Source organism: Penicillium longicatenatum (assembly GCF_028827895.1).
Source record: "Penicillium longicatenatum strain IBT 33135 chromosome Unknown contig_7_segment0_segment0, whole genome shotgun sequence".
NCBI lineage: Eukaryota > Fungi > Ascomycota > Eurotiomycetes > Eurotiales > Aspergillaceae > Penicillium > Penicillium longicatenatum.
This window is the reverse complement of record NW_026643124.1, coordinates 769,330-789,232: the sequence shown is the minus strand read 5'-3', so window position 1 is coordinate 789,232 and position 19,903 is coordinate 769,330. Positions and strand designations below refer to the sequence as shown.

Genomic DNA, 19,903 nt, shown 5'->3' with positions numbered 1-19,903 from the left:
CTATTTCTATGTTGGACTATTCCTCTAAACAGTGAACTTTAGCTTATTAGCAGGACCCGCAGCAGCAGCAGCCTTGCGCACCGCTTCCGTCCCAAACTCCTCAAAAATATCATAGCCCCAGATGGCTGGGAAATTGAATCGCTTGTGTCGCTCCAGACTGGTTAATTGCGCAAAGGTTTCATCAGAAAGAGCCTGCACCTTGAGATTGGCCTCGATACGAGAAGGTGTGACACTCTTTGATAAAACAACAGTCCCGCGCTGCACACCCCAACTAGCGAGCAGAGGGCCTGGGTCCATTCCTGTCTCCTTAGCGACCTGAGCTACCAACGGGTCATCAACTGTCCTGGGCTCGCCGGTTTGATTGTTACCTAAAGGAGAGTAGGCTTCCACGATGATTCCCTTGCTCTGACAGAACTTCAGCAGGTCGGTCTGCTGGAGGTATGGGTGGGCTTCAATCTGGTTGGCAGCGGGCACGACGGAGACTTGACCTAGTAGCTCCTCCAGTCGGCGGATGTTGAAGTTGGAAACACCAATTGCCTTGACTTTTCCCGTCTTCAACAGCTTTTCCATCTCTTTGTAGGTTGTGATGTAGTCGACATCCGCAAGTTCGAAGACCCCATCTTCGTTCAATGGGAACCATTTATCACCGGATTTGAAGGCACTGTTCGTTTATTAGCACCAGAAGATAAGAAAGCTTGGCATCACATACACAGGCCAATGCATCAAGTAAAGATCCAGGTAGTCGAGCCCAAGGTCCTTCAACGTCTTGTTCAATGCCGGCTCAACATCCTCGGGCGCGTGACTCGTGTTCCAAAGCTTGCCTGTGATGAAGATCTCCTCTCGTGGTACGCCAGACTTCTTGATACCATTCCCAACCTCCGTTTCGTTGCGGTAAATAGCAGCACAATCAATGTGACGATAGCCTTGCTTCAGTGCGACTTCGACTGCATTCTCAACTTCCAGAGGCTTTGCCTGCCAAGTGCCGAAACCCACAGCGGGGATTTTGGCGCCAGTGTTGAGGGTAAAGTGCGTTGTGATAGCCATTGGTGATGCTCAAAAAAATCCAAGGAGACTGAGAATAAGTTGGAGCAATTCGAGGATCATGTCGTCCTTTGAAGTCCTTGGAAAATCACAAGGACCCCACATTCTGTGGGTATACTTGGACGAGACGGAAAAAGGTCTATGGATGATTAACTTCGGTCGGAAAATTCTCCACTGCAAATGAGACAGACATCCGGGCTTTTACGAAAGCACCCTTGAATATGGGTCCATTATGACTTGATTTATCTTGAAGCATATTTTGTTAACGTCTTTCATTGGGCCTTAGAACCTTGAAGATCTGGATACCCCGGCTTTCGGAAATATGCATTTATCCGAAAGTGGGAGCAGGCGGAAAACATCCCATGCGGGATGACTTTCTCTTTCATTACTGCCGAAGCAAACAACGAATCAGTCTCAGGTATCTCTTGAAATGGTCGGTGCAGCAGAGGAAGAACGAATGAACCGTCGGAGGGTGCTAGCCCGAGTGGCGCAGAAAAGAAGCAAGGTAACTCGGGCATGCGACTCCTGTAAAGCACGAAAGAAAGCCTGCACCGGAGATATCCCATGCCGGTTCTGTGTGCGGATCGGTGCGAATTGTACCTACAATGTTCCATATCACCGGGGATCCGCCGCACGCCCGCCACCGTCAAGTCGGCAAGCGGAAACGGCGATGGGACCCCGCCCACCTGCAAGCCAACCTTTACCCACTGGGCCCAGTCCTGCGTTGACAAACTCAAGCCGGGGTGATCCCATCGATTTGGGAGGTCAGTATCGCGGCCCTGCCTCGGCCCATTCTTTTCTGGATCGAGCAGTGAGAGAGTTTGACCATCAGCAACATGGTCAGGCTCCATTTCCGTCAACGCCTGAAGATGCCCATGCCTCCATATTCTCATTCGGTGACCGCCAAGCTCCACAAATCCCCCCTGCTCAGCTTCAATGGCCCACCCGAGCTGTTGTGGACCAGCTTGTACGGCGGTACTTCGACTTTGCATCTCCAACCTATCGGATATTGCACCAGGGCACCGTGGAAAATTGGGTCAATCTGATGTTTGATCAAGAGATAGCAAACCAATCAGGACCAGCTACAGCGGAAGTCTCATTGGCATCAAGGGCAATTATTCTGATACAATGCGCAATTGCATCGCTATCTGCAACGCCCTGTCATACCAATGTACAGCAGCAAACGGACCACTTGGACTGGCAAAAATGCGAGGCATATTACCAACTAGCAGAACAGATGCTGTCTAAAGAGACCGGAGTGCCTACCCTAGAATCGGCACAAGCAAGATTTCTAACAGTATTATATCTTCTTGGCACCTCACGGATGAATCAAGCCTGGTTCAACTTTGGTCAAACTGTGCAGTTATTGATGACGATTGGAGTACATAGGAAGCAGACCCGCTCAGATACTTCTAGAAGTGAGGTAGCTCTTCAATGCTCCAAACGCTTGCTTTGGTGCTGCTTCACGCTGGATCAATATCTCAGCCTCATACTGGGCCGACCACGGCTTCTGAGGGAAGAAGACATTGACCAGGACTATCCGTCACTCATAAACGACGAGAACATCGACTCGACTCAATCTAGCTCATCCCGAGCCAGGAACTGTTTGATGGACGCTCCAGTTTGTCATGCGAAACTATCACGTATTTTGGCCAAGGCCTCTCAGGAGTTATACTCGATTCACCCCGGTGAAAAAGTCCGTGAGATAGACAGCATGGAAGTATTCTTGAGCCAAATAAATGAGTGGCAATCCGCGCTTCCACCGCTACTCGGCGACTCAGTCTGTCCCAGCAGTCTCATCTCGATATTCCAAAGGCAGTTGACAGTCATCAGACTCGCTCATTATCACGCTATCATGTTCGTGACGCGCCCTCTACTCCTTTGGGCTTTTTCTGAGGAGTCTGAAAACCCAGCTCTGAAAAGCAGTCTTTTAAAATGTATCACCACCGCACGAAAAACACTTGAATTGGTCTTGGAACTTGTCCAAGAAAACCAATTATTACCAACATTCTGGTATACACAGTATATCGCTTTCAACGCTCTATCAATCGCTTACATTTACCTCATCAATTCTAAGAAAGGACGCATTCCTCCCGACTGGGTAACAGAAGGCGATACCGAAGAATTGGCGACTCAAACAGTGGCTCAAGCCTCTTTATATGATTTGGCAGAAAAGACGCAGTACTACCTTGGTCAAGCCACCGAGTTAAATTCGCTTGCCTGGCGCTATACGTTTGTGCTAGATGCTCTAAAATCCGAATGCCACAGGCGCATTCTTGGGCTAACAAATGTTGGTAAAAGCCATCCACCAACCGCTCGGCCTAGCCAGGGCCCAGAGTCCAATATGCAATCTCAATCAATCTCATCGGCCGAAGGGTCACCTGGAAATGGAATTATCACCGAACAATCACCAATTGACTGGCAATGTTCTCAGCAACTTATGGAAGATACGGATCTTCAAGCATCAGCAGCGCTCTACGGCATCGAGAATCTGTTCCCTATGATGGGACCCACGGAGGAACCAATTTTAGATTTCTGGCCACAACTCGATCGTCTTCCAACTTGTAAGAAATTACCCTTTTCTCGTACTCTACCCACACACATGCTGATCAGTCTAGCACTCACGAATTATCAAAACCTTTAATGCATATACGGGTCTGAAATAAAGCAGATTAATCCCCACCCAGGCTTCCTACCCCTACGTCCTATGTTAATCTCTTGTGTAGAAGTCATTTTCGTCTAACACGATCAGACATTCATTGGTAATTTGATGTGCAGCAATAGGTACTTCTTGCTTTCTCCGAAAAGGCCTTATGCATGGCACCTCAGGTGATTGACCTACTGAAGGTAGTCTTCGTTCATTAATTTCCAAAATGGTCTCAAATGTAATATAGCTGGCTACATATCTGGGACCTTTGATTTAGTGTCAGAGCTTGCAGACATTGGACTTAGACCAGTCGCATCCAAACGGATGTTCATAGCTACTGAGCTACGCCAACTTAACAATCTCAGTAAATAAAAATCTACCACAAATATTTGTAACGTATCTGGCCATCCATATCCCCCTCTTCAGTTGCCTTCTGGTTCAACTTTCTCAGCCATAAACCCAGAACAGCTGCAAGGATAACACCGCCTGCAGCAAAAGATGACAGGATAATTCCACCCATGCGATACTGAGGCGCAGTTGAGGTAGGGAAAAAGTAAGAGCCGTAGATATTCGACGAGTTGCCGAAAAGATTAACCAAAGCGTAGACGATAGCTCGCTTTGTTCGGGTACGCGGTACCGTACTCGCAATCCATGCCTGCACAACATTGAAGGCCGAGTATGAGCCAGCGCACATCAAAAACATACCCACGTACCGAGGCGCAGTAGCGGTTGTCGAGATAACCATGATGTTTCCAACAATGTCAATGATCAAAGGCCAGATAATCAAGACGGCGCGCTTATTCGTATGTTGAGCAATGAATGAATTGCCCAGCGAGGTACAGAAGCCGAAGACGTACACGGGCGCCGTGATCAAAAGAGTGACGATATTGCTGAAGCCAAGGGTTTTCACGATAGACTAGGCTCGTGATCGATTAGATCAGTTGAATCAACACGATTCTTGTATAGAAGACTTACCGGGAAGAAGTAGGTCCATGTTTGAGATGTAAGCTGACAGATCTGAATGGCAATAAGCATCCATGCCTTCGGATCAGTAATCGCATCAACAAGAGCCTCTTTGATCGGACCATTTTCATCGATCTCATCGTTCGCTGCCTGAGCCAGCCGCCACTCCGCAAATCGCTGTTCCTGTTCAGAGAGCCATTTTCGCTGACCAGATCGAGGGAAATCCGGAAGAAGTCGGACAGCTAGAATGCCTGCGACCATTGTTCCTGCTCCCTCAATAATAAATAACCATCTTCAAGATCGTCAGTATTGTGAATCGAGTCAGGAAAGTAGCGTACTCACCTCCATCCTGCTAAACCTGACGCACCATCTAAGCCACTGAGAATACCAGCAGCAATCATTCCACCAAAGCCATTTGCAATGGTATTACCACAATACATCACCGCAACGCGAGGTGCAATCTCCTGCGGCTTATACCAAGAGCTCACCAAAAGACTAAACCCTCATCAGCAGCCTGTAATCAATACTGGGGGAAGTGGAGATCATACAGAGCACCAGGGAAAAAGGGAGATTCCGCAAACCCCAGCAAAACACGAACCACTATGATTCCAGTGAAATTCTGTGTGGCTGCCGCGGACATGGATATACCGCCCCATATAAAGATCGCCGTGGGGATATATCGTGACGGCTTGATTCGCGTGAGGATAATGTTACTTGGGACCTGCCCGAGCAGATAACCAACAAACTATTAAGAAATCTGAATTAGTATCGAAGTCTCGGCCTGACGTGGGGGACTCACCATTATGGCAACGGCAGTTTGATACTGGGTGTCACTGAGACCTAGATCCTTTTGCATACCACCTAGCCTGGCATTTGCAATATTGGACCGATCTAAGATGTTGAAGATGAAAAGCAGACATAAGGATGAAATGAGGTGCAAGTCAATCTTCCTAACCACTGTACCCATATATTTAGGTGAACTTCACTTCGTAATGCATGTCATAGAGGGGTACTCACATTTCTTCTCTAATTGCTTAGTCTCTTCAGCTGTGAGTCCTTCAAATCCAGTGTCCGCCACTATGGACTTAGGAGATACCTCCAAGTGACCAGTTTGAGTGTCCTTCAAATTATCAACATCCATGATTAGGTTTGATAAACAAAAATAAGCTCCCTGGGCACTGCTGCCAAGGAGCTTGGAATATATAGTTCAATTGGACTCAATTCCCCGCATATCGCCATATTGCCAGCGAACTAATAATGTGGAGTTGTCGCCCCCGGATTCCAGGTTTCATCCCAAGGTTTCCATTATCCGCTTTCCCCCACACGGCGGAAAATGAGCGGATACACTGCATTGCATTCTCGTGGGTGATTGGGGGTGATCTGACCCTCCAGAGTATGCTAAACTTGACTGGTAGCGTTAGCTGAAGCCATGGACCTATCTTTGACGAGCTAAATTCAATTTGGGTAGAACCACGCTTCCCGAGACTGCGATTAGAGCATTTGTTATTTCTCGTATGCAAGCTTACAGGGGGCCGTAATACCTCCTTCTAAGCTCTCAATAAGCCAGCGCGATTGCACTTCCGCGTAAACAATGTGTTATGATATAATTTAGTGCGAAACCCTTGAGAACCCGCACTATCGGATATGTTAGGACCACGTTCCGCTTCAGGCTCCAGAGACACGTTGCACCAGGGGTCTCTCTACTTTCTCTTGCTGATGAGGTCATTAACCTCTTCGCATACTTGCCTGATACCGTTTTTAACCACTTGGGCACCTGGTCAAACGAGGGAAATTTGTGAAACCCTCCAATTGTTGCATAATGCATGATGTAACAGCCGTGCCTTGGCGCAAGTCTTAAGAACCTTTTGCGTGTACACAGAATAAGCCACGCTCTCCTTGAGGATTACAGAACTCCCTCGCATCCACCAGGAAATTCGGTGGCTGAAAAGCATCTGCAGAATTTGGAACAGAAAAACCAAAACCCATCCTACCCAGGCCCTCCGCACACAAGTCGACATAGTCAACAACCCGCCGAATGCGCGAATTATCATGGTCGTCCTTTAACAGGCAATTTTCAGACTGCAGTCAGTCACATAAAGTATACTAATGCTCAGCATAATCTCTTCGAGAAGAATATCTCTAAGCCGGCGTGCGTCCACTGGCTCGCGCGGATCAGTGTCGAAGCCCCGACAATATAAAATGCCGGAACATAAAGATCTACTCTCACATTTGACTGGAATCAGTGTGATAGAATGATGTCACCACATCCGACGCGTCATGTAGAGGCACGGAGGCACGCAATTTGACATGATTTGATCAATGGCAGCAACATGAAACCGGCAGATACGATGGATTTTCATTACCGTTGTTCAGGGCTCTCAAAACACTTTCGCCAAAATACGTTGATTCCCGGGCTTTCCTTGTGATCTTTGGAGGCACCCACGGTGAAAATCGCGTGTATCGACATCGCTGCACCTTGCGCGGGGCGCGCGGTGTGGCATTTTCAGCAGCCTATAACCAAGCGTTCACTAAGCGCCGTCAGTTTCTGACCCCACATTGCGCATGCCATGAACAAAATCTCGTGGGCTGAGCCTGACATGTTTTTTTCACCTTCCCTAGTCTGTCTACAGTCAGATGCAATAATATACCAGGTTTGTGTCTCCGCCCCTCCGCGAGTAACTCAACTCCTCTCTCGTGGATGAAGGCGAACTGCACAATATTGTATTTCTTACCTTTCCGCGGGCTATCTGATAGTCTAGTTTTCGTGCGCTACTTTGCACATCATGACATCTCACAACGCCCTCGACAGCCCCGACTTCTATACGATCGCTTGGATAGCTTCTCTACCGATCGAGCGGGCAGCTGCAGGAGCGATGCTCGACGAGGAACATGCGGCTCCAATAGGCTTCAATCGACATGAAGCCGACGCGAACATTTACAAGTGGGGTCGCGTGGGAGAGCACAATATTGTGATTGCTTCTCTGGCTGCCGGAGTCTATGGAATCACTTCAGCTGCTGCCACCGCCTCGGGTCTGCTTGCTTCTCTGCCATCCATACGTATTGGTCTTTTGGTGGGCATAGGCGGCGGCATCGCTCGACCGGAAGAAAACCACGATATCCGGCTAGGTGACGTTGTCGTGAGCCAGCCCTATGGGACGAAAGGGGGCGTCTGCCAGTACGACTCGGTAAAAGCAAAGACTGGTGACATACGTGAGCGCAATGGCTTTCTCGGGCGGCCTCCGTTAGTGCTGCTCAATGCTCTTAGCAGCATACAGGCTGAACACGAGCGCAAGGACTCAAAGATTCCCTGCTTCCTTCAGGAAATGCTGGAGAAGAACCCGAAGATGGGCAAGAGAACCAATCAAAATCCTGGCTATTTTCATCAGGGATTCGATAAAGACCGCCTGTTTAAATCTTCATGTGACCACGTCCCCGGCTCAGACTGCCAGGGCTGTGACACGACTGGTGAGGTTCAACGCGAACCGCGAGACACTACAGAGCCAGATATCCACTATGGGACCATCGCATCCGGCGACATGCTCATTAAAGACGCCGCTGTGCGCGATCAGATTGTTGCTGAAATTGGCAAAGATTGCATTTGCTTTGAGATGGAAGCGGCTGGCTTAATGAACCTATTTCCCTGTCTGGTGATCCGAGGGATCTGCCATTATGCCGACTCTCATATAAATGATCGATGGCAATGCTACGCCTCGGCGACCGCCGCTGCATATGCCAAGGAGCTTCTGGAGCATGTGCCGGCTGCAGAAGTGCAAGAGACCAAAAGGGCAGTAGAAGTGCTTCAGTTAGGTTAGTTACCATTTTGATTCCTTTGCTAGACTAGCATATGTGCGAGACCGTATTGTATCTCAATTCGGGAAACACTCTGACTGTGAGTAGTCCAACAACAGATTGACGATGTGCAGCAGACGACGTTTGCAACGAAAACTACGATTGATTCCATCAGGTCTGAACTTCATACCGATAAGATCAGGCGTTGGCTTTGTCCACCGGACCCGTCTACAAATGCCAATGATGCAATGGCACTTCATCATGAGGGGACAGGCAAATGGCTATTAGAGAGTCCCGTCTTCCAGTCGTGGTACTCGGGCTCAAATCGACATTTATGGCTGCACGGGCTCGCGGGATGTGGAAAGACAATTCTCAGTGCAGCTGTGCTTGATCATCTTGCGAAAAAGAAGGATTGTCTGATTCTCAACTTCTTTTTTGACTTTAGCGATACAACAAAGCAGACCTTGGATGGAATGCTGCGGTCGCTCGCTTTTCAACTTTACCAAGCTGGAGCTAGCAGCCCTGCACATCTATATGCTTTGTTTCAAGCACACCAGAATGGCGGCACCCAACCTTCGATGAAGACGCTTTTCAATGCTGTCTCCAGTATGCTAGAAGTTGAGGGCAGAGTTTATATTATCATAGACGCATTGGATGAATCGAAAACAAGAGATGATATTTGCCTGTGGATCAGGCACATGATGTCCAAGCCAGAGCTGGGCCATGTTCAGCTGCTCTATACCAGTCGACCTGAGTCCGAGTTTTTGCGTCATATTCCTCGGTTGATTGGGAAAGAAAACTGCATATTAATCAATAGTAAATCTGTCAACTCCGACATCCAATCCTGGGTCACAGCACAGCTTTCTCAACGTCCAGACTTTACGGAGAAACCCTTGCCCCAGGATCTTCTCCAGAGGATCAGGAAGGAAGTTGGCGAGGGGGCAGATGGGATGTGAGATATTGACATTTCAATTGATACGTGCAAGACTGCTACTGACGCCCTATTTAGGTTTAGATGGGCCTTTTGCCAGTTAGATAGCCTGGCTCGATGTCGTCACCAGGCAGCTATGGAGGAGGCTCTTGAATCTTTGCCGCCAAATCTAAATGAGACATACCGGCGGATGCTTATATCCATACCAAAGGAAATAGCGAGCGACGCAATACGTCTCCTGCAATTCCTAGTGCACTGCAAGCGACCTCTAAAGTTAAGTGAGGCTAAAGAGGTCATAGCGACGCGAATCGAAAAAGAACCAAAAGGGTTTGACACTAATCGTCGATTGTTTTGCGAAACTGATATTTTGGATTACTGTTCCGGCTTAGCAACATTCGTTCATGCCGACGATAAAGAGTTGCATCTTGCTCATTTTTCCGTTAAGGAGTACCTTCTCGGAGAGGCTCATTTTGATATCATGACTGCCAGCATTTCTATTACAAAAACGTGCTTGGCTTATCTTACATACATCAGCACTAGTGGCAGAAATATCGAGCAGAAATTCCCGATGGCCAGATATGCGGCGGAATTCTGGACAGATCATGCTCGATTGACCCAAGATTCCGAAGACATGGTCCAAGTGATCGTCGAGTTCCTAGAAACTGAAGCGACATTCCAACAGTGGGCTTATGCATATCAGCCTGATAAATTCTGGGACAATAGTTCTGGTTCTCCAGAGAGTTCCAGGCTGAATTATGCTTGTTTTGTTGGACTAGAAGCGTCCGCAAAAGCTCTCATTGGCAAGGGAGCGGACGTCAACGCGCATGGTGGCTACTACAATAACGCTCTTCAGGCTTCCTCAGCAGAAGGCCATCGGGATATTGTCAAACTGCTCTTAGATCAGGGAGCGGAAATCAACGCGGAAGGTGGCCACTACGGCAGCGCTCTCCAGGCCGCCTCAGCAGAAGGCCATCTGGATATTGTCAAGCTACTCTTAGACAGGGGAGCAAATGTCAATGCGCAGTGCGGGCCCTTCGGCAACGCTCTACAGGCTGCTTCAGTTGAAGGCTATCAGGATATTGTCAAACTACTCCTAGACAAGGGAGCGGACGTTAATGCGAAGGGTGGTTTCTTTGGCAACGCTCTACAGGCTGCCTCATTGGAAGGTCACCACGATATTGTCAAACTACTCTTGGATAAGGGAGCGGATGTTAACGTGAAAGGTGGCTTCCTTGGCAACGCTTTCAAGGCCGCTTTATTTGGAGGCCATCAAGAAATTTTCAATTTGCTTCAAAGGCACTATATCACATCGCTTGCAAAGCATTTCGGCTTTAGAATCTCAAGCAGCCCGGCAAGAAATATTTGCCTCATGGAGTAGGACTATGAGCATTACGCTCAAATACAATTAGTCTATCATTGATCTATCATAGTCTCAAGCTCTCGCCTGGCCTCGGGTTTCATAACTCTCACCACCTCAGAGGTTCTTCATGTCAGTGGATTAATTGATACAATCCATGAAAACCCCTGCGATCCCTATTCAACCCATGTCTTAATTGAGAAACATTTTCTGGAAGTTTCTGTCAACAATAAGGCAATATTGGTTGAACTTCGTATAAACAGTTTAAGGCAAGGCGCACTATTCGTAGTTCATAGTAGTGATAACATCTTCGACCATAATACAGATACCTAATAAATTATTCTTATTCGTACCAAACTGTCCTGAAAATGCGTCATTGATCAAGAAGTGATACATACTAAGTTGGGTCGTTTCTATGAATATTGGGACGTCAATGTGAATTTCGGCTATAATTAAGTGTCACCTTGCTTGTTAGCTAATATAACAATGACAGCTCTTCAATGTCTCGAAATAAGGAACTCAAAGTGACACTTGCAAATTTTCTCTGAATTGTGCTACACTAAATCTAGTAGGTGTAGTGCTCAACTAAGCTTTGTGATGTCCTTTCATCATGCTCCTATGTTAATACATGTCTCAGCTAGGGTTCTGACTTCGCCGGGGTTTCCTATTGTTCTTTTCTTGTGCGATATTAGAGGGCAGTCAGAAAGATTGGGAGTACACTCACGAGCTCGTACATGGGTCTGCTGGTTGAGTGAGATGGATCCGATCACAGGCTATCTTTATGTTGAGCGTAAGTGACTATGTGTCCCGATCAGGCAGTGCCGCGACGCTACCATCTGCCGGATTATGGCTGAACGCCTCTAATTACAGATATGAGTCTTTCGTGTTCAAGAGAATCTACCAGGAGGGCTGACGAGATAAGAAGCACCTCTTACATCCGTTGTAGCACCCTTTCACTCTCAAGGTCTTTGAACTGATGGAAAGGAAGGCAATAAAGACTGAGCGATTCGAAGGACTTAATAAATTGATGAAAACCATGGATTCAAGGCCGACGCCTAGAGAGTATATCTGAATAGCGGCGACTTATCCCCCATCTGCAGCAATTGCTCATCGCTATACTTCTCCCGAATCTCAACCTCACTCAGCGCATTCTTCCGCTTATTTCCCCACCAAAACGATGCTTCAAGAGCCAATGCCGCTAATAGTGCCGTACCACCAAATGCCAGGGACAATCCAAAGCCCGTAGGATAAGTAGGGGCTTCCCGGTCGAGGTACATGTAGCTTCCAATAATTCCGCCAATATTGCCAACGCAGATATTGAACGCACTTCCAATGGCTCGACGGTTCGAGGGTGCGAGATTGTTCATCGTCCAGGATGTTGTGGATGGGTGGGTGGGATAAATACCCATGCAAGTAAGAATAATGGCGAAAAAGCCCGGTCCTAGATTCTCCTTCAGATGCCCACCGAGTCCGATGATTATCGAATACCCGATGATAATTAGTAGAAGTGGAGCGACTACAAATGGCATACGCCAGTAAAACCGGTCGGACAGGGTTGAAAAGAAGACGGCAGATATCGCGCCTGCGACGTAGGGAGGCACGGTCATAAGTTGGGCAGCTGTGCCACTGAAGCCCATTCCCTTTGTAATGGTGGGAAGTGTAAACTTGGTTCCTAAGAAAACGTCAACAACTGAAAAGTCGCCGGTCTTAATGGGTTCACTCACCATAAGAACAGGCAGATTGACATAAGAGAATGTAGGCCAGCAGATACATTCTCCAGTTCGAAAGCACAGCTCGGATATCATTCCACGAAGTCCTACTTCTCTCTTCCTTGAACTGACCTCCATCCTTGATAAAGTGCTGCAGCTCCAAAAATCTTATTTCCTCCGGATTTAACCACCGACTTGACAAACGAGGCGAGTCGATAAGAAGAAAGAAGCACATCACACCAAGAATAACTGTAGCTAGTCCTTCAAGCAGGAAGATCCAGCGCCAACCTTCATAACCGCCCACGCCGTCCATCTTTGCAATACCTGCTGCCAAGAGACCTGAAAAAGCACCTGACAGGGCGCTTGCACAATAAAAGATGGAGATTCGCGTCGCAAGATCTCTCGGCATGTACCAAAAGGAGCAGAGGTAGACCGCACCGGGGAAGAATCCAGCTCTGTGCAGTGTTATTACGAGCGATCCAAATCAACGGAGAACCTCAGACATACTCAAATATTCCCAGCAAGATACGAACTGCGACCAAACCACCAAAGTTTTGCACAACGCCCGTCAAGGTCATGATGATTCCCCAGCAAATGATAAGAGTGCCGAGATAGAAGGATGGCCGTGCGCAGCGTTTCAAAAGCATGTTACTTGGCACCTCTGTTTTTGATTAGCGTTAGAACGATCACTGCATCATCATGCTCAGCTTACCAAGCAAAACATAAGGAATGAAGAAGAGACTAAGGGCAATGTTGTATTGAATGCCACTCAGCCCGAGATCCGAGGTAAGTCCGGCGATTTTCGCATTTCCAATGTTGGCTCGATCAAGATGAGAGACCAAGTACAGCACTGACAACATAGGTACGAGACGGTAATCGACCTGTGATGGAACATTTCAGTCATTATAATACTCAATAAGTTGAAGCCAAATGGAGTTTTCATCTACCTTGCGCAAAACAGCTTTTCTCTGATCTTGCGAAAAGTTGTCAAGAAAAGTGGCATCATCTGGACTTAGGCCGAGGACTCTAATACCGTCAACAGTGGTCACATTCGATGTATCTTCAACATGATCAGTATGCTGCTGCTTCTCATCGGCTATATCATCATTATCGGATCGATTAAGATGGAAAGAAACCATTTTGCTGGTGGAAGATGAGTGAGAATGGAGTCTGGGAACATCCAGAAAACATGAATTGGTCTCGGCGGGCAGCTTCTATATAGACATCTCAAGAAGGTTCAAGTCCTCAAGTGGCTCGAGCACCCTTCAAGCCGCCAAAACCCCCAGTCATGGACAACGGTGCTATATCCCCTCCCTCGGAAGCCTTGGCAGAGTCAACTGTTGGATAGTTTGGAGAGGGCCAAGAATTCCCCCACAGCCAAGACACCCCAGAGCTCTCCACAACTTGGCTCGCGGGGTTCAGTTGGGTGATCTGGGGTGCGTGTGTTGCTGCGGAGACAGAAGCTTGAACTCCTATCTCCACTGTACAATTCCGCCGCTGTGCTTATCCTTACCCGCCACATATGCGCCCATTATCCGCTGCTTATCCGTCCAGCCATAATCCGTGCATGTGGACGGTTATCCGGTCAGAAGCTGAAGTCGGCTTTTCCAGCCTTTCAGGTAGCGTACTCTCTGCTGACGCTTTCTTTTGAACATCTGATTTATTTTGTTAGGTAATTATAACGCATTTCATCATTCTATAACAGGTAAGCCTGTAGAGAAGACCAGTCCTATGTCTTCCTTCCCAATACAAGTTCGAAAAGGGAATCCAAAGGAGAACAAAATCAAAATTCACATAACGGTCATTTGCAATATTTCTGTTCTGCATTCCCTCGAAAATCTGAGGCTGAGTAGCAGTAAGGTTTGCAGAGCGCGGCTTACTCATCCTCACCATGACACGCCTGAACTGCAACCTAAGTCCAACTGTGATACAAATAATTCCAGGACACCACATTATGTACCAAAATGACGACCTACCGTCCAGCCGAGCTAGTAGATCTTCCTCAGATCCGTGCCATAGGTGAATACTACATCCTGAACACGTCTCTTGCATCTATGGAATTCCCGCCTCCCTTGCAAACATATGAGGCCAAATGGCATGAACTCAAGGACTGTGAGCTCCCATTCCTTGTTGCAGTGAGAGAAGCCGACACGAAGGGAGCTAGTGAAAAACCTGAAACTGTTCTCGGGTATGCCTACCTTTCGCCATTCAGGGAACATCTTCTTTCATATGGACCCACCGTCGAACTGAGTCTATTCGTCCACCCAGATCATCAGTCCTGCTCCGTGGGATCAACTTTACTGAAGAACCTACTTGACCTTGTACGATCGGGCAAAGTGAGCTACAGGGTTAAGGAGGATCGCCATAGTGCCTGTGTCAATGGCGATGAGTCAAAAGAGGTAGAGCTCCATATTGTTCGGAATATCGTTGCAATTATGGCGGTTGATCCTGAAGGCGAAGATGGAGGCGAAGCGTTGAGAAGGTGGTATATTCAGCGAGGATTCGAGGAGCAAGGGAGACTGAAGAGGCTTGGGTTCAAACGTGGTCATTGGTGATTACTTTACTTCCTCCCGTTCATTGAATCATTGGGCTAATTTGACACAGGATTGATACTATCTACCTGGTATTTTCTACTTTGGCCTAGATTGAGGTCGAAACAATGGACTCAGATTTCTCAAGTACTACGCTTTATGCTGTTCCTCCACAACCATCGCTGTATCATGCTCCTCTCTAGCCCGCTGTACCGTCTGAGAGTATTTTCTGCCCGCAACGAGCCACCATACTAGCTCTATAATCAAGAACCCACCAACAACGACGCATGTATAATTCATGTTCGAAACTAGACCTCTGTCAGCATAACGAAGGGATCTATAGCCCTGTTAGGCTATTTTCGATTCCGTTCATAACACTTACCAGTTGCAGGCATTTCAAAAGGGAAAGAGAAGAAGATAATCGCAAAGACCAACCATAGGACCGCAATTATATTTACCGTCATTCCAGTGAACTGGCCCATTGAAAACGGACCACGATGCATTGTCCGCCGGCGAAGCAATACATTCGTGAGGATTGGAACAATATAGGCGAGGTTGTTAATCGTCCTAGTATATTGTCAGTAAATTTCAAAATCACGTCCGTTGCCATTCATACACCGCGGAACTCATCATCGAATTGAATGCAGTACTGGATCCTAGATAAATACAGCCCAGCAAAGCAATGATCACTCCTACACAGAGTTGGGCGTTAAAAGGAGATCCAAGTCTAGGATTGACACGAGCCCAGCTGGAGATAATTAGCCAGTGAAATGCTTGTTGAGTTTAAGGACGTACATATGAGAAAGCGGGAGGCCATTATCACGAGAGAAGGCCCAAAATACACGTCCAGTACCTGAAGGCCATTAGAAATTGAGATTCAATCTGTCTGATCTGGTTCTCACTAAGTTGGGAGCCGATCACACACGGTCCAAGTGCAACCCAGACCATGAAGACCAGGCCGAACGCTCCTCCTTTTGTCGAGGTTGCTTGGTGGAAAATCTCAGCTAGTGGTAGGCCTGTTCGTGTATCTGCCAGTCTGTCATAGTTCTGAACTGAGAACATCAAGCTGAGCAAGTAGGAGACTCCGGTCACGAACGCAATCGAGAGGGTGATTGCTGTTGTAAATTAGCATCCAAATCAATTCTTGAAAGACTAGCAAGCTTACCAAGGCCCAGAGGGGCATTCCTGCCAGGCTGTGCGGATTCTTAATACATCAGACAACCAAAAAGTACTGCTTTGATGACTCACATTTGGCATTTCCTCAGTGATATGCTGATGAAGTGTTAGTATCAGATATCAGACATATCATAATAATACAACAACTTACCGAAATCCCATCTAGCCCACCCAACGCGTAAAGGGGATTCACCAACCCCGTTATAAAGCACATCACATTGTTATCCCATCCTGTCTTGTTCATCCAAGTCGCAAACACAAATTTGCTATCGTTGTGCGCTGGTGCAGCTGCAGCTACGGTGACCATTGTAATAAACCATGCCAACTGCAGATAAAGCACTGGCAACTGTGAGAATCACATAAGTTTGTGGGTAACACTTCAACTTACAAGAGAACTTGTTAATCGCTGGGATAAAGCGGTTGCCAAACATGACGATTCCCGAAGTGAATATATTCAAGATTTGATATGCAACGAAGGTCATCCAAGGCTTAACAACCAAATTGTCATGGTATAATGCAATTAAAGCCATGACCGTCGACGCATAGATAAGGTTGGTTGACGCTGTAGTGAAAATCCCTATGCATTTATTAGCATTTCCATCTTGCCCCAAGTATCATTACTCACATCCAAAAACTGTGCACCATCCTGTCGCAAAGCTCAACAGACTATTATATCTTTTCGGGGCGATAGCCGCAATCCAATGGTACATTCCTCCCTCGGTCGGATATGCGGACACGAACTCTGCCAGAGAGGCACCAACAAAGGATTGGAGGATGAAAACAAGAATAAAGCCGTAGATTACTAAGGTCATCAGCGCTGAAGCCGTTTTGCAAGGGGTATGCGTTGGGATGGGCTTACGGGCACCAGGGCCACCAGAGTTCAGTGCCGTGATCAGACCCAAACCAAGACCTTTATTGAAAGTTAGCTGGCAATGCTCTTGTAGGAGACTCAATTGAACAAACCCGTCCATGAGATGGTACAGTTGGCTGCGAGACCAATCAAACTCCACACCGAGAAATGTCGCTTCAACTCTTGTTTATGGCCTTTTTTCATTAGGTACGGTGCTTGAACTGGTCATGCGTGCACACTTACCCATCTGGGCCAAACGTAATTCATCTTCATTTTGAACCTTGAGGATCTCCACACTTTGAGCCGTTTCTGGCTTTGGAACCTTGGATGTGATCTCCGATGCGCCCATTTTGAAGGTTAGGGGCGTTATTGACAGGGTCAAGAGAATGCAAAGGCGAAGATTTGCAACACCCGATCATAAGAATTTTTTTTTTTTTTGAGCATATGCCGTATCTCTTTTCTCGATCATGCAGCTCTTATCGCCAGCCGGTGATTTTGGAGCATTTCGCCGGGTTTGCCGGACTGATAGCCGGAGAGGGGGAGAGGGGGAGAGCGGGGACAAATCACAGTGTGAAATACATCTTGGCAGTCATTATCACCGGTGATCAACATTATCTCCGGAGTGCGAAGGTGGCGACAACTTGATATTGCATTTGAGGGGTGTAAATCACCTGTTCTGTAAAGTATGTTGATCTTTTACGAATATTGCTTACCTCACTTTAGATGTCACTTTTAAGTTGATGGTCTCCACAGTTTCCACGACCTGAATATTTTGGTGCACAATTTCTAAGAGTACACGCGTGTTTAACACTGGAATTTTTTTGATATTTGTCGGCTTCCTTTTTTTTCAGCGATCTCGTTGCTGATTTCCGTCAAGAACCTACAGCAAAATCAAATTTCAATGGCATCTATATATTTCCTGGACATACTTTCCAATTCTTACACCTTTCAGTTACAGCCGCCCCGAAAGACTTTGGTAGATATATCCATCCTCCGGGTGCCGCCTTGAGCTTCTATATGTTCTTCAAGTCTCCAAATGCTATTGGTCTTCGAGGTTCATATACCAATGATCTTGTACCCAGAGTCATAGCCCGTCCAATCCTTATGCCCGGCACTCAATTCCACAATTCCCCGCCTATTATCAACTAGTAGTGGACCTTCGGGGTTTCGCAAATGTGCTGGTAGAGTTTTACAGACATGAGTGAGGCTAGAATGTGGGCTGGCTCGATAAAACCAGATTTTCTTCACTACATCCTTCGACTTATATCCCCTGAGCTCGTAGCTCTTCTTGCCGTCGATTACTTGATCCATGTCGAGGTCGCTTTCTGCGAAGATCACATAACGGGGAGGGCATTTGCTATATATATGTGTTGTAGATGACATTGAATCTACAACGTGCCAAGTTGGCGCAAGTAAAATCAAAGATAACAAATTGGGTATCGGCTGCATCTGAGGAAAACATATACAAAAGATAGCGGAAAGTCTAATTCGGGATTCAAATCACTGTTACCTGACCAGGTCTAATGATGTTGTCGCCGATGGAAACACTTGTTGGCGCTTTGCTCACCTTTGAGGAACTTTGCAGGCAATCTCATTAGGATCGCATGTGTAACCTATGTGTTCAATATGAATTGTCTTAGGTACTTACCGAAATCCTACAAAACCTGGAAATCAAAAGTTTACAGACAAGTCTCCATTACACAGTAACGGAAATACCACATGTATACTTTCCCTCCTCAATCTTCGGCAAGCCGACAACAGCTTTTATGAAAGTCACTGGCCTAAGCATAAAACCATATCAAGAATGAATTAGACCGTGATGTTCGGATTTAGCTTTCGCGCCGCACTCTCTCGAAACGTTTCCCAAAGCACTAGTCTACACTAGAAAAATGCTCCAACCTTGCTGCTTTTACTATTTGTACCCTTGCTAGACATGTTAAATTACAATCAAGGTATTGAAAAATCAAAAGTAGTGGTGGGCGCCATCAAGTGTGTCATCGTATAACATGCTGTCGCTTTCTACCCCTCTCTCTTCAATCCTTTGCATCCACCCCATCCCGAATCGAAATAATGACCAACAAATCTGAACCAAGTGCTAAGGAGTTTGCAATAAAGTAAGTACCATGCAAGATTATTTCCGGGAATGGTGGTTTCTAATGTCCCTCTCGCTCAGCCTTCTTCCGCTGCATCATCATCCCACCGTCAAGATTAAGATAAGCTCCAGCGATCATGAATACGAAATATCAAAATACCTCCTTTGCAAAGACTCTACCTACTTTGCAGGAATGTTTGAAGGTAATTTTGCAGAGAGAGAGCAGCAGGTAGCAACTCTGAAAGAAATGGAAGGGGTGGTCTCAGTGCCGAGTTTCGAAGCACTCATACAGTGGCTATACCTGCACAGAATCCAATTTGATTGCGAAGGCCCAGAAGACCAAATATCGGCTTCGATAGAGCTCGTCAGGCTTGCAGACATGTGCAATATCACCGGGTTGGAATCGCAAATGGCTCAGTATATCAAGGATTTACTTATTGCCAATCCTGATCCCAAGGGCAATAACTTCCTTGACCCTGTACGATCCATCGATACCAATACCTATTGCCTCACACGTCAGCATATCCTTTGGGCAACCTATTTGCCTTCAGGGCATTTGGTGCGTCGCATCCTCGCGGCAGCCTCGGTTGAAGGGTATCTTCGAGATAAGAACTACAAATTTGTGCAGGAAACCCAGGAGTATCCCACCTTCGGAGCTGACCTACTTCAAGAAGTGAGGTTAGCGCTAGGTGGACTCAAGGTCACGCCGAAAAAGACCATCCTGGAAGACCCTATCAGTGGAGCGGCAATTAGTATCAACTCTGGCGGAGACTTCTAAAATAATTAATACCCTGTGTTATTGCGTATCAGGATCTGT

At 46.9% G+C, this 19,903-nt stretch overlaps 8 protein-coding genes across 8 annotated transcripts; 4 read left to right on the top strand and 4 right to left on the bottom strand.

The window, feature by feature from the left end:
- Window positions 1–24: 24 nt before the first annotated feature.
- N7484_010572 (NADP-dependent oxidoreductase domain-containing protein) lies at window positions 25–1,044 on the bottom strand (the record flags this gene model as incomplete). The annotated part of the gene is made up of 2 exons (XM_057120959.1): window positions 25–661; window positions 710–1,044. 2 exons carry the CDS (start codon window positions 1,042–1,044, stop codon window positions 25–27), a joined length of 972 nt encoding a protein of 323 aa, XP_056966713.1.
- A 427-nt stretch (window positions 1,045–1,471) lies between these two features.
- Window positions 1,472–3,685, top strand: N7484_010571 (uncharacterized protein; the record flags this gene model as incomplete). Its single annotated transcript, XM_057120958.1, has 1 exon — window positions 1,472–3,685. One exon carries the CDS (start codon window positions 1,472–1,474, stop codon window positions 3,683–3,685), a length of 2,214 nt encoding a protein of 737 aa, XP_056966712.1.
- Window positions 3,686–4,064: 379 nt separating this feature from the next.
- On the bottom strand, window positions 4,065–5,792 carry N7484_010570 (uncharacterized protein; the record flags this gene model as incomplete). Its single annotated transcript, XM_057120957.1, has 6 exons — window positions 4,065–4,604; window positions 4,664–4,943; window positions 4,994–5,146; window positions 5,200–5,396; window positions 5,451–5,608; window positions 5,669–5,792. The coding sequence occupies 6 exons, from the start codon at window positions 5,790–5,792 to the stop codon at window positions 4,065–4,067; spliced, it is 1,452 nt and encodes a 483-aa protein (XP_056966711.1).
- Window positions 5,793–7,434: 1,642 nt separating this feature from the next.
- Window positions 7,435–10,749, top strand: N7484_010569 (Pfs NACHT and Ankyrin domain protein; the record flags this gene model as incomplete). The annotated part of the gene is made up of 3 exons (XM_057120956.1): window positions 7,435–8,458; window positions 8,549–9,392; window positions 9,450–10,749. The coding sequence occupies 3 exons, from the start codon at window positions 7,435–7,437 to the stop codon at window positions 10,747–10,749; spliced, it is 3,168 nt and encodes a 1,055-aa protein (XP_056966710.1).
- A 1,034-nt stretch (window positions 10,750–11,783) lies between these two features.
- Window positions 11,784–13,576, bottom strand: N7484_010568 (uncharacterized protein; the record flags this gene model as incomplete). The annotated part of the gene is made up of 5 exons (XM_057120955.1): window positions 11,784–12,400; window positions 12,453–12,892; window positions 12,945–13,098; window positions 13,150–13,318; window positions 13,385–13,576. 5 exons carry the CDS (start codon window positions 13,574–13,576, stop codon window positions 11,784–11,786), a joined length of 1,572 nt encoding a protein of 523 aa, XP_056966709.1.
- An 825-nt stretch (window positions 13,577–14,401) lies between these two features.
- N7484_010567 (GNAT family N-acetyltransferase) lies at window positions 14,402–14,992 on the top strand (the record flags this gene model as incomplete). The annotated part of the gene is made up of 1 exon (XM_057120954.1): window positions 14,402–14,992. The coding sequence occupies one exon, from the start codon at window positions 14,402–14,404 to the stop codon at window positions 14,990–14,992; it is 591 nt and encodes a 196-aa protein (XP_056966708.1).
- A 126-nt stretch (window positions 14,993–15,118) lies between these two features.
- Window positions 15,119–17,343, bottom strand: N7484_010566 (uncharacterized protein; the record flags this gene model as incomplete). Its single annotated transcript, XM_057120953.1, has 12 exons — window positions 15,119–15,276; window positions 15,351–15,535; window positions 15,585–15,716; window positions 15,764–15,821; window positions 15,871–16,083; window positions 16,134–16,161; window positions 16,217–16,240; window positions 16,296–16,483; window positions 16,533–16,721; window positions 16,770–17,054; window positions 17,108–17,188; window positions 17,238–17,343. The coding sequence occupies 12 exons, from the start codon at window positions 17,341–17,343 to the stop codon at window positions 15,119–15,121; spliced, it is 1,647 nt and encodes a 548-aa protein (XP_056966707.1).
- A 1,721-nt stretch (window positions 17,344–19,064) lies between these two features.
- N7484_010565 (BTB/POZ domain-containing protein) lies at window positions 19,065–19,864 on the top strand (the record flags this gene model as incomplete). Its single annotated transcript, XM_057120952.1, has 2 exons — window positions 19,065–19,108; window positions 19,168–19,864. The coding sequence occupies 2 exons, from the start codon at window positions 19,065–19,067 to the stop codon at window positions 19,862–19,864; spliced, it is 741 nt and encodes a 246-aa protein (XP_056966706.1).
- Window positions 19,865–19,903: the final 39 nt, after the last annotated feature.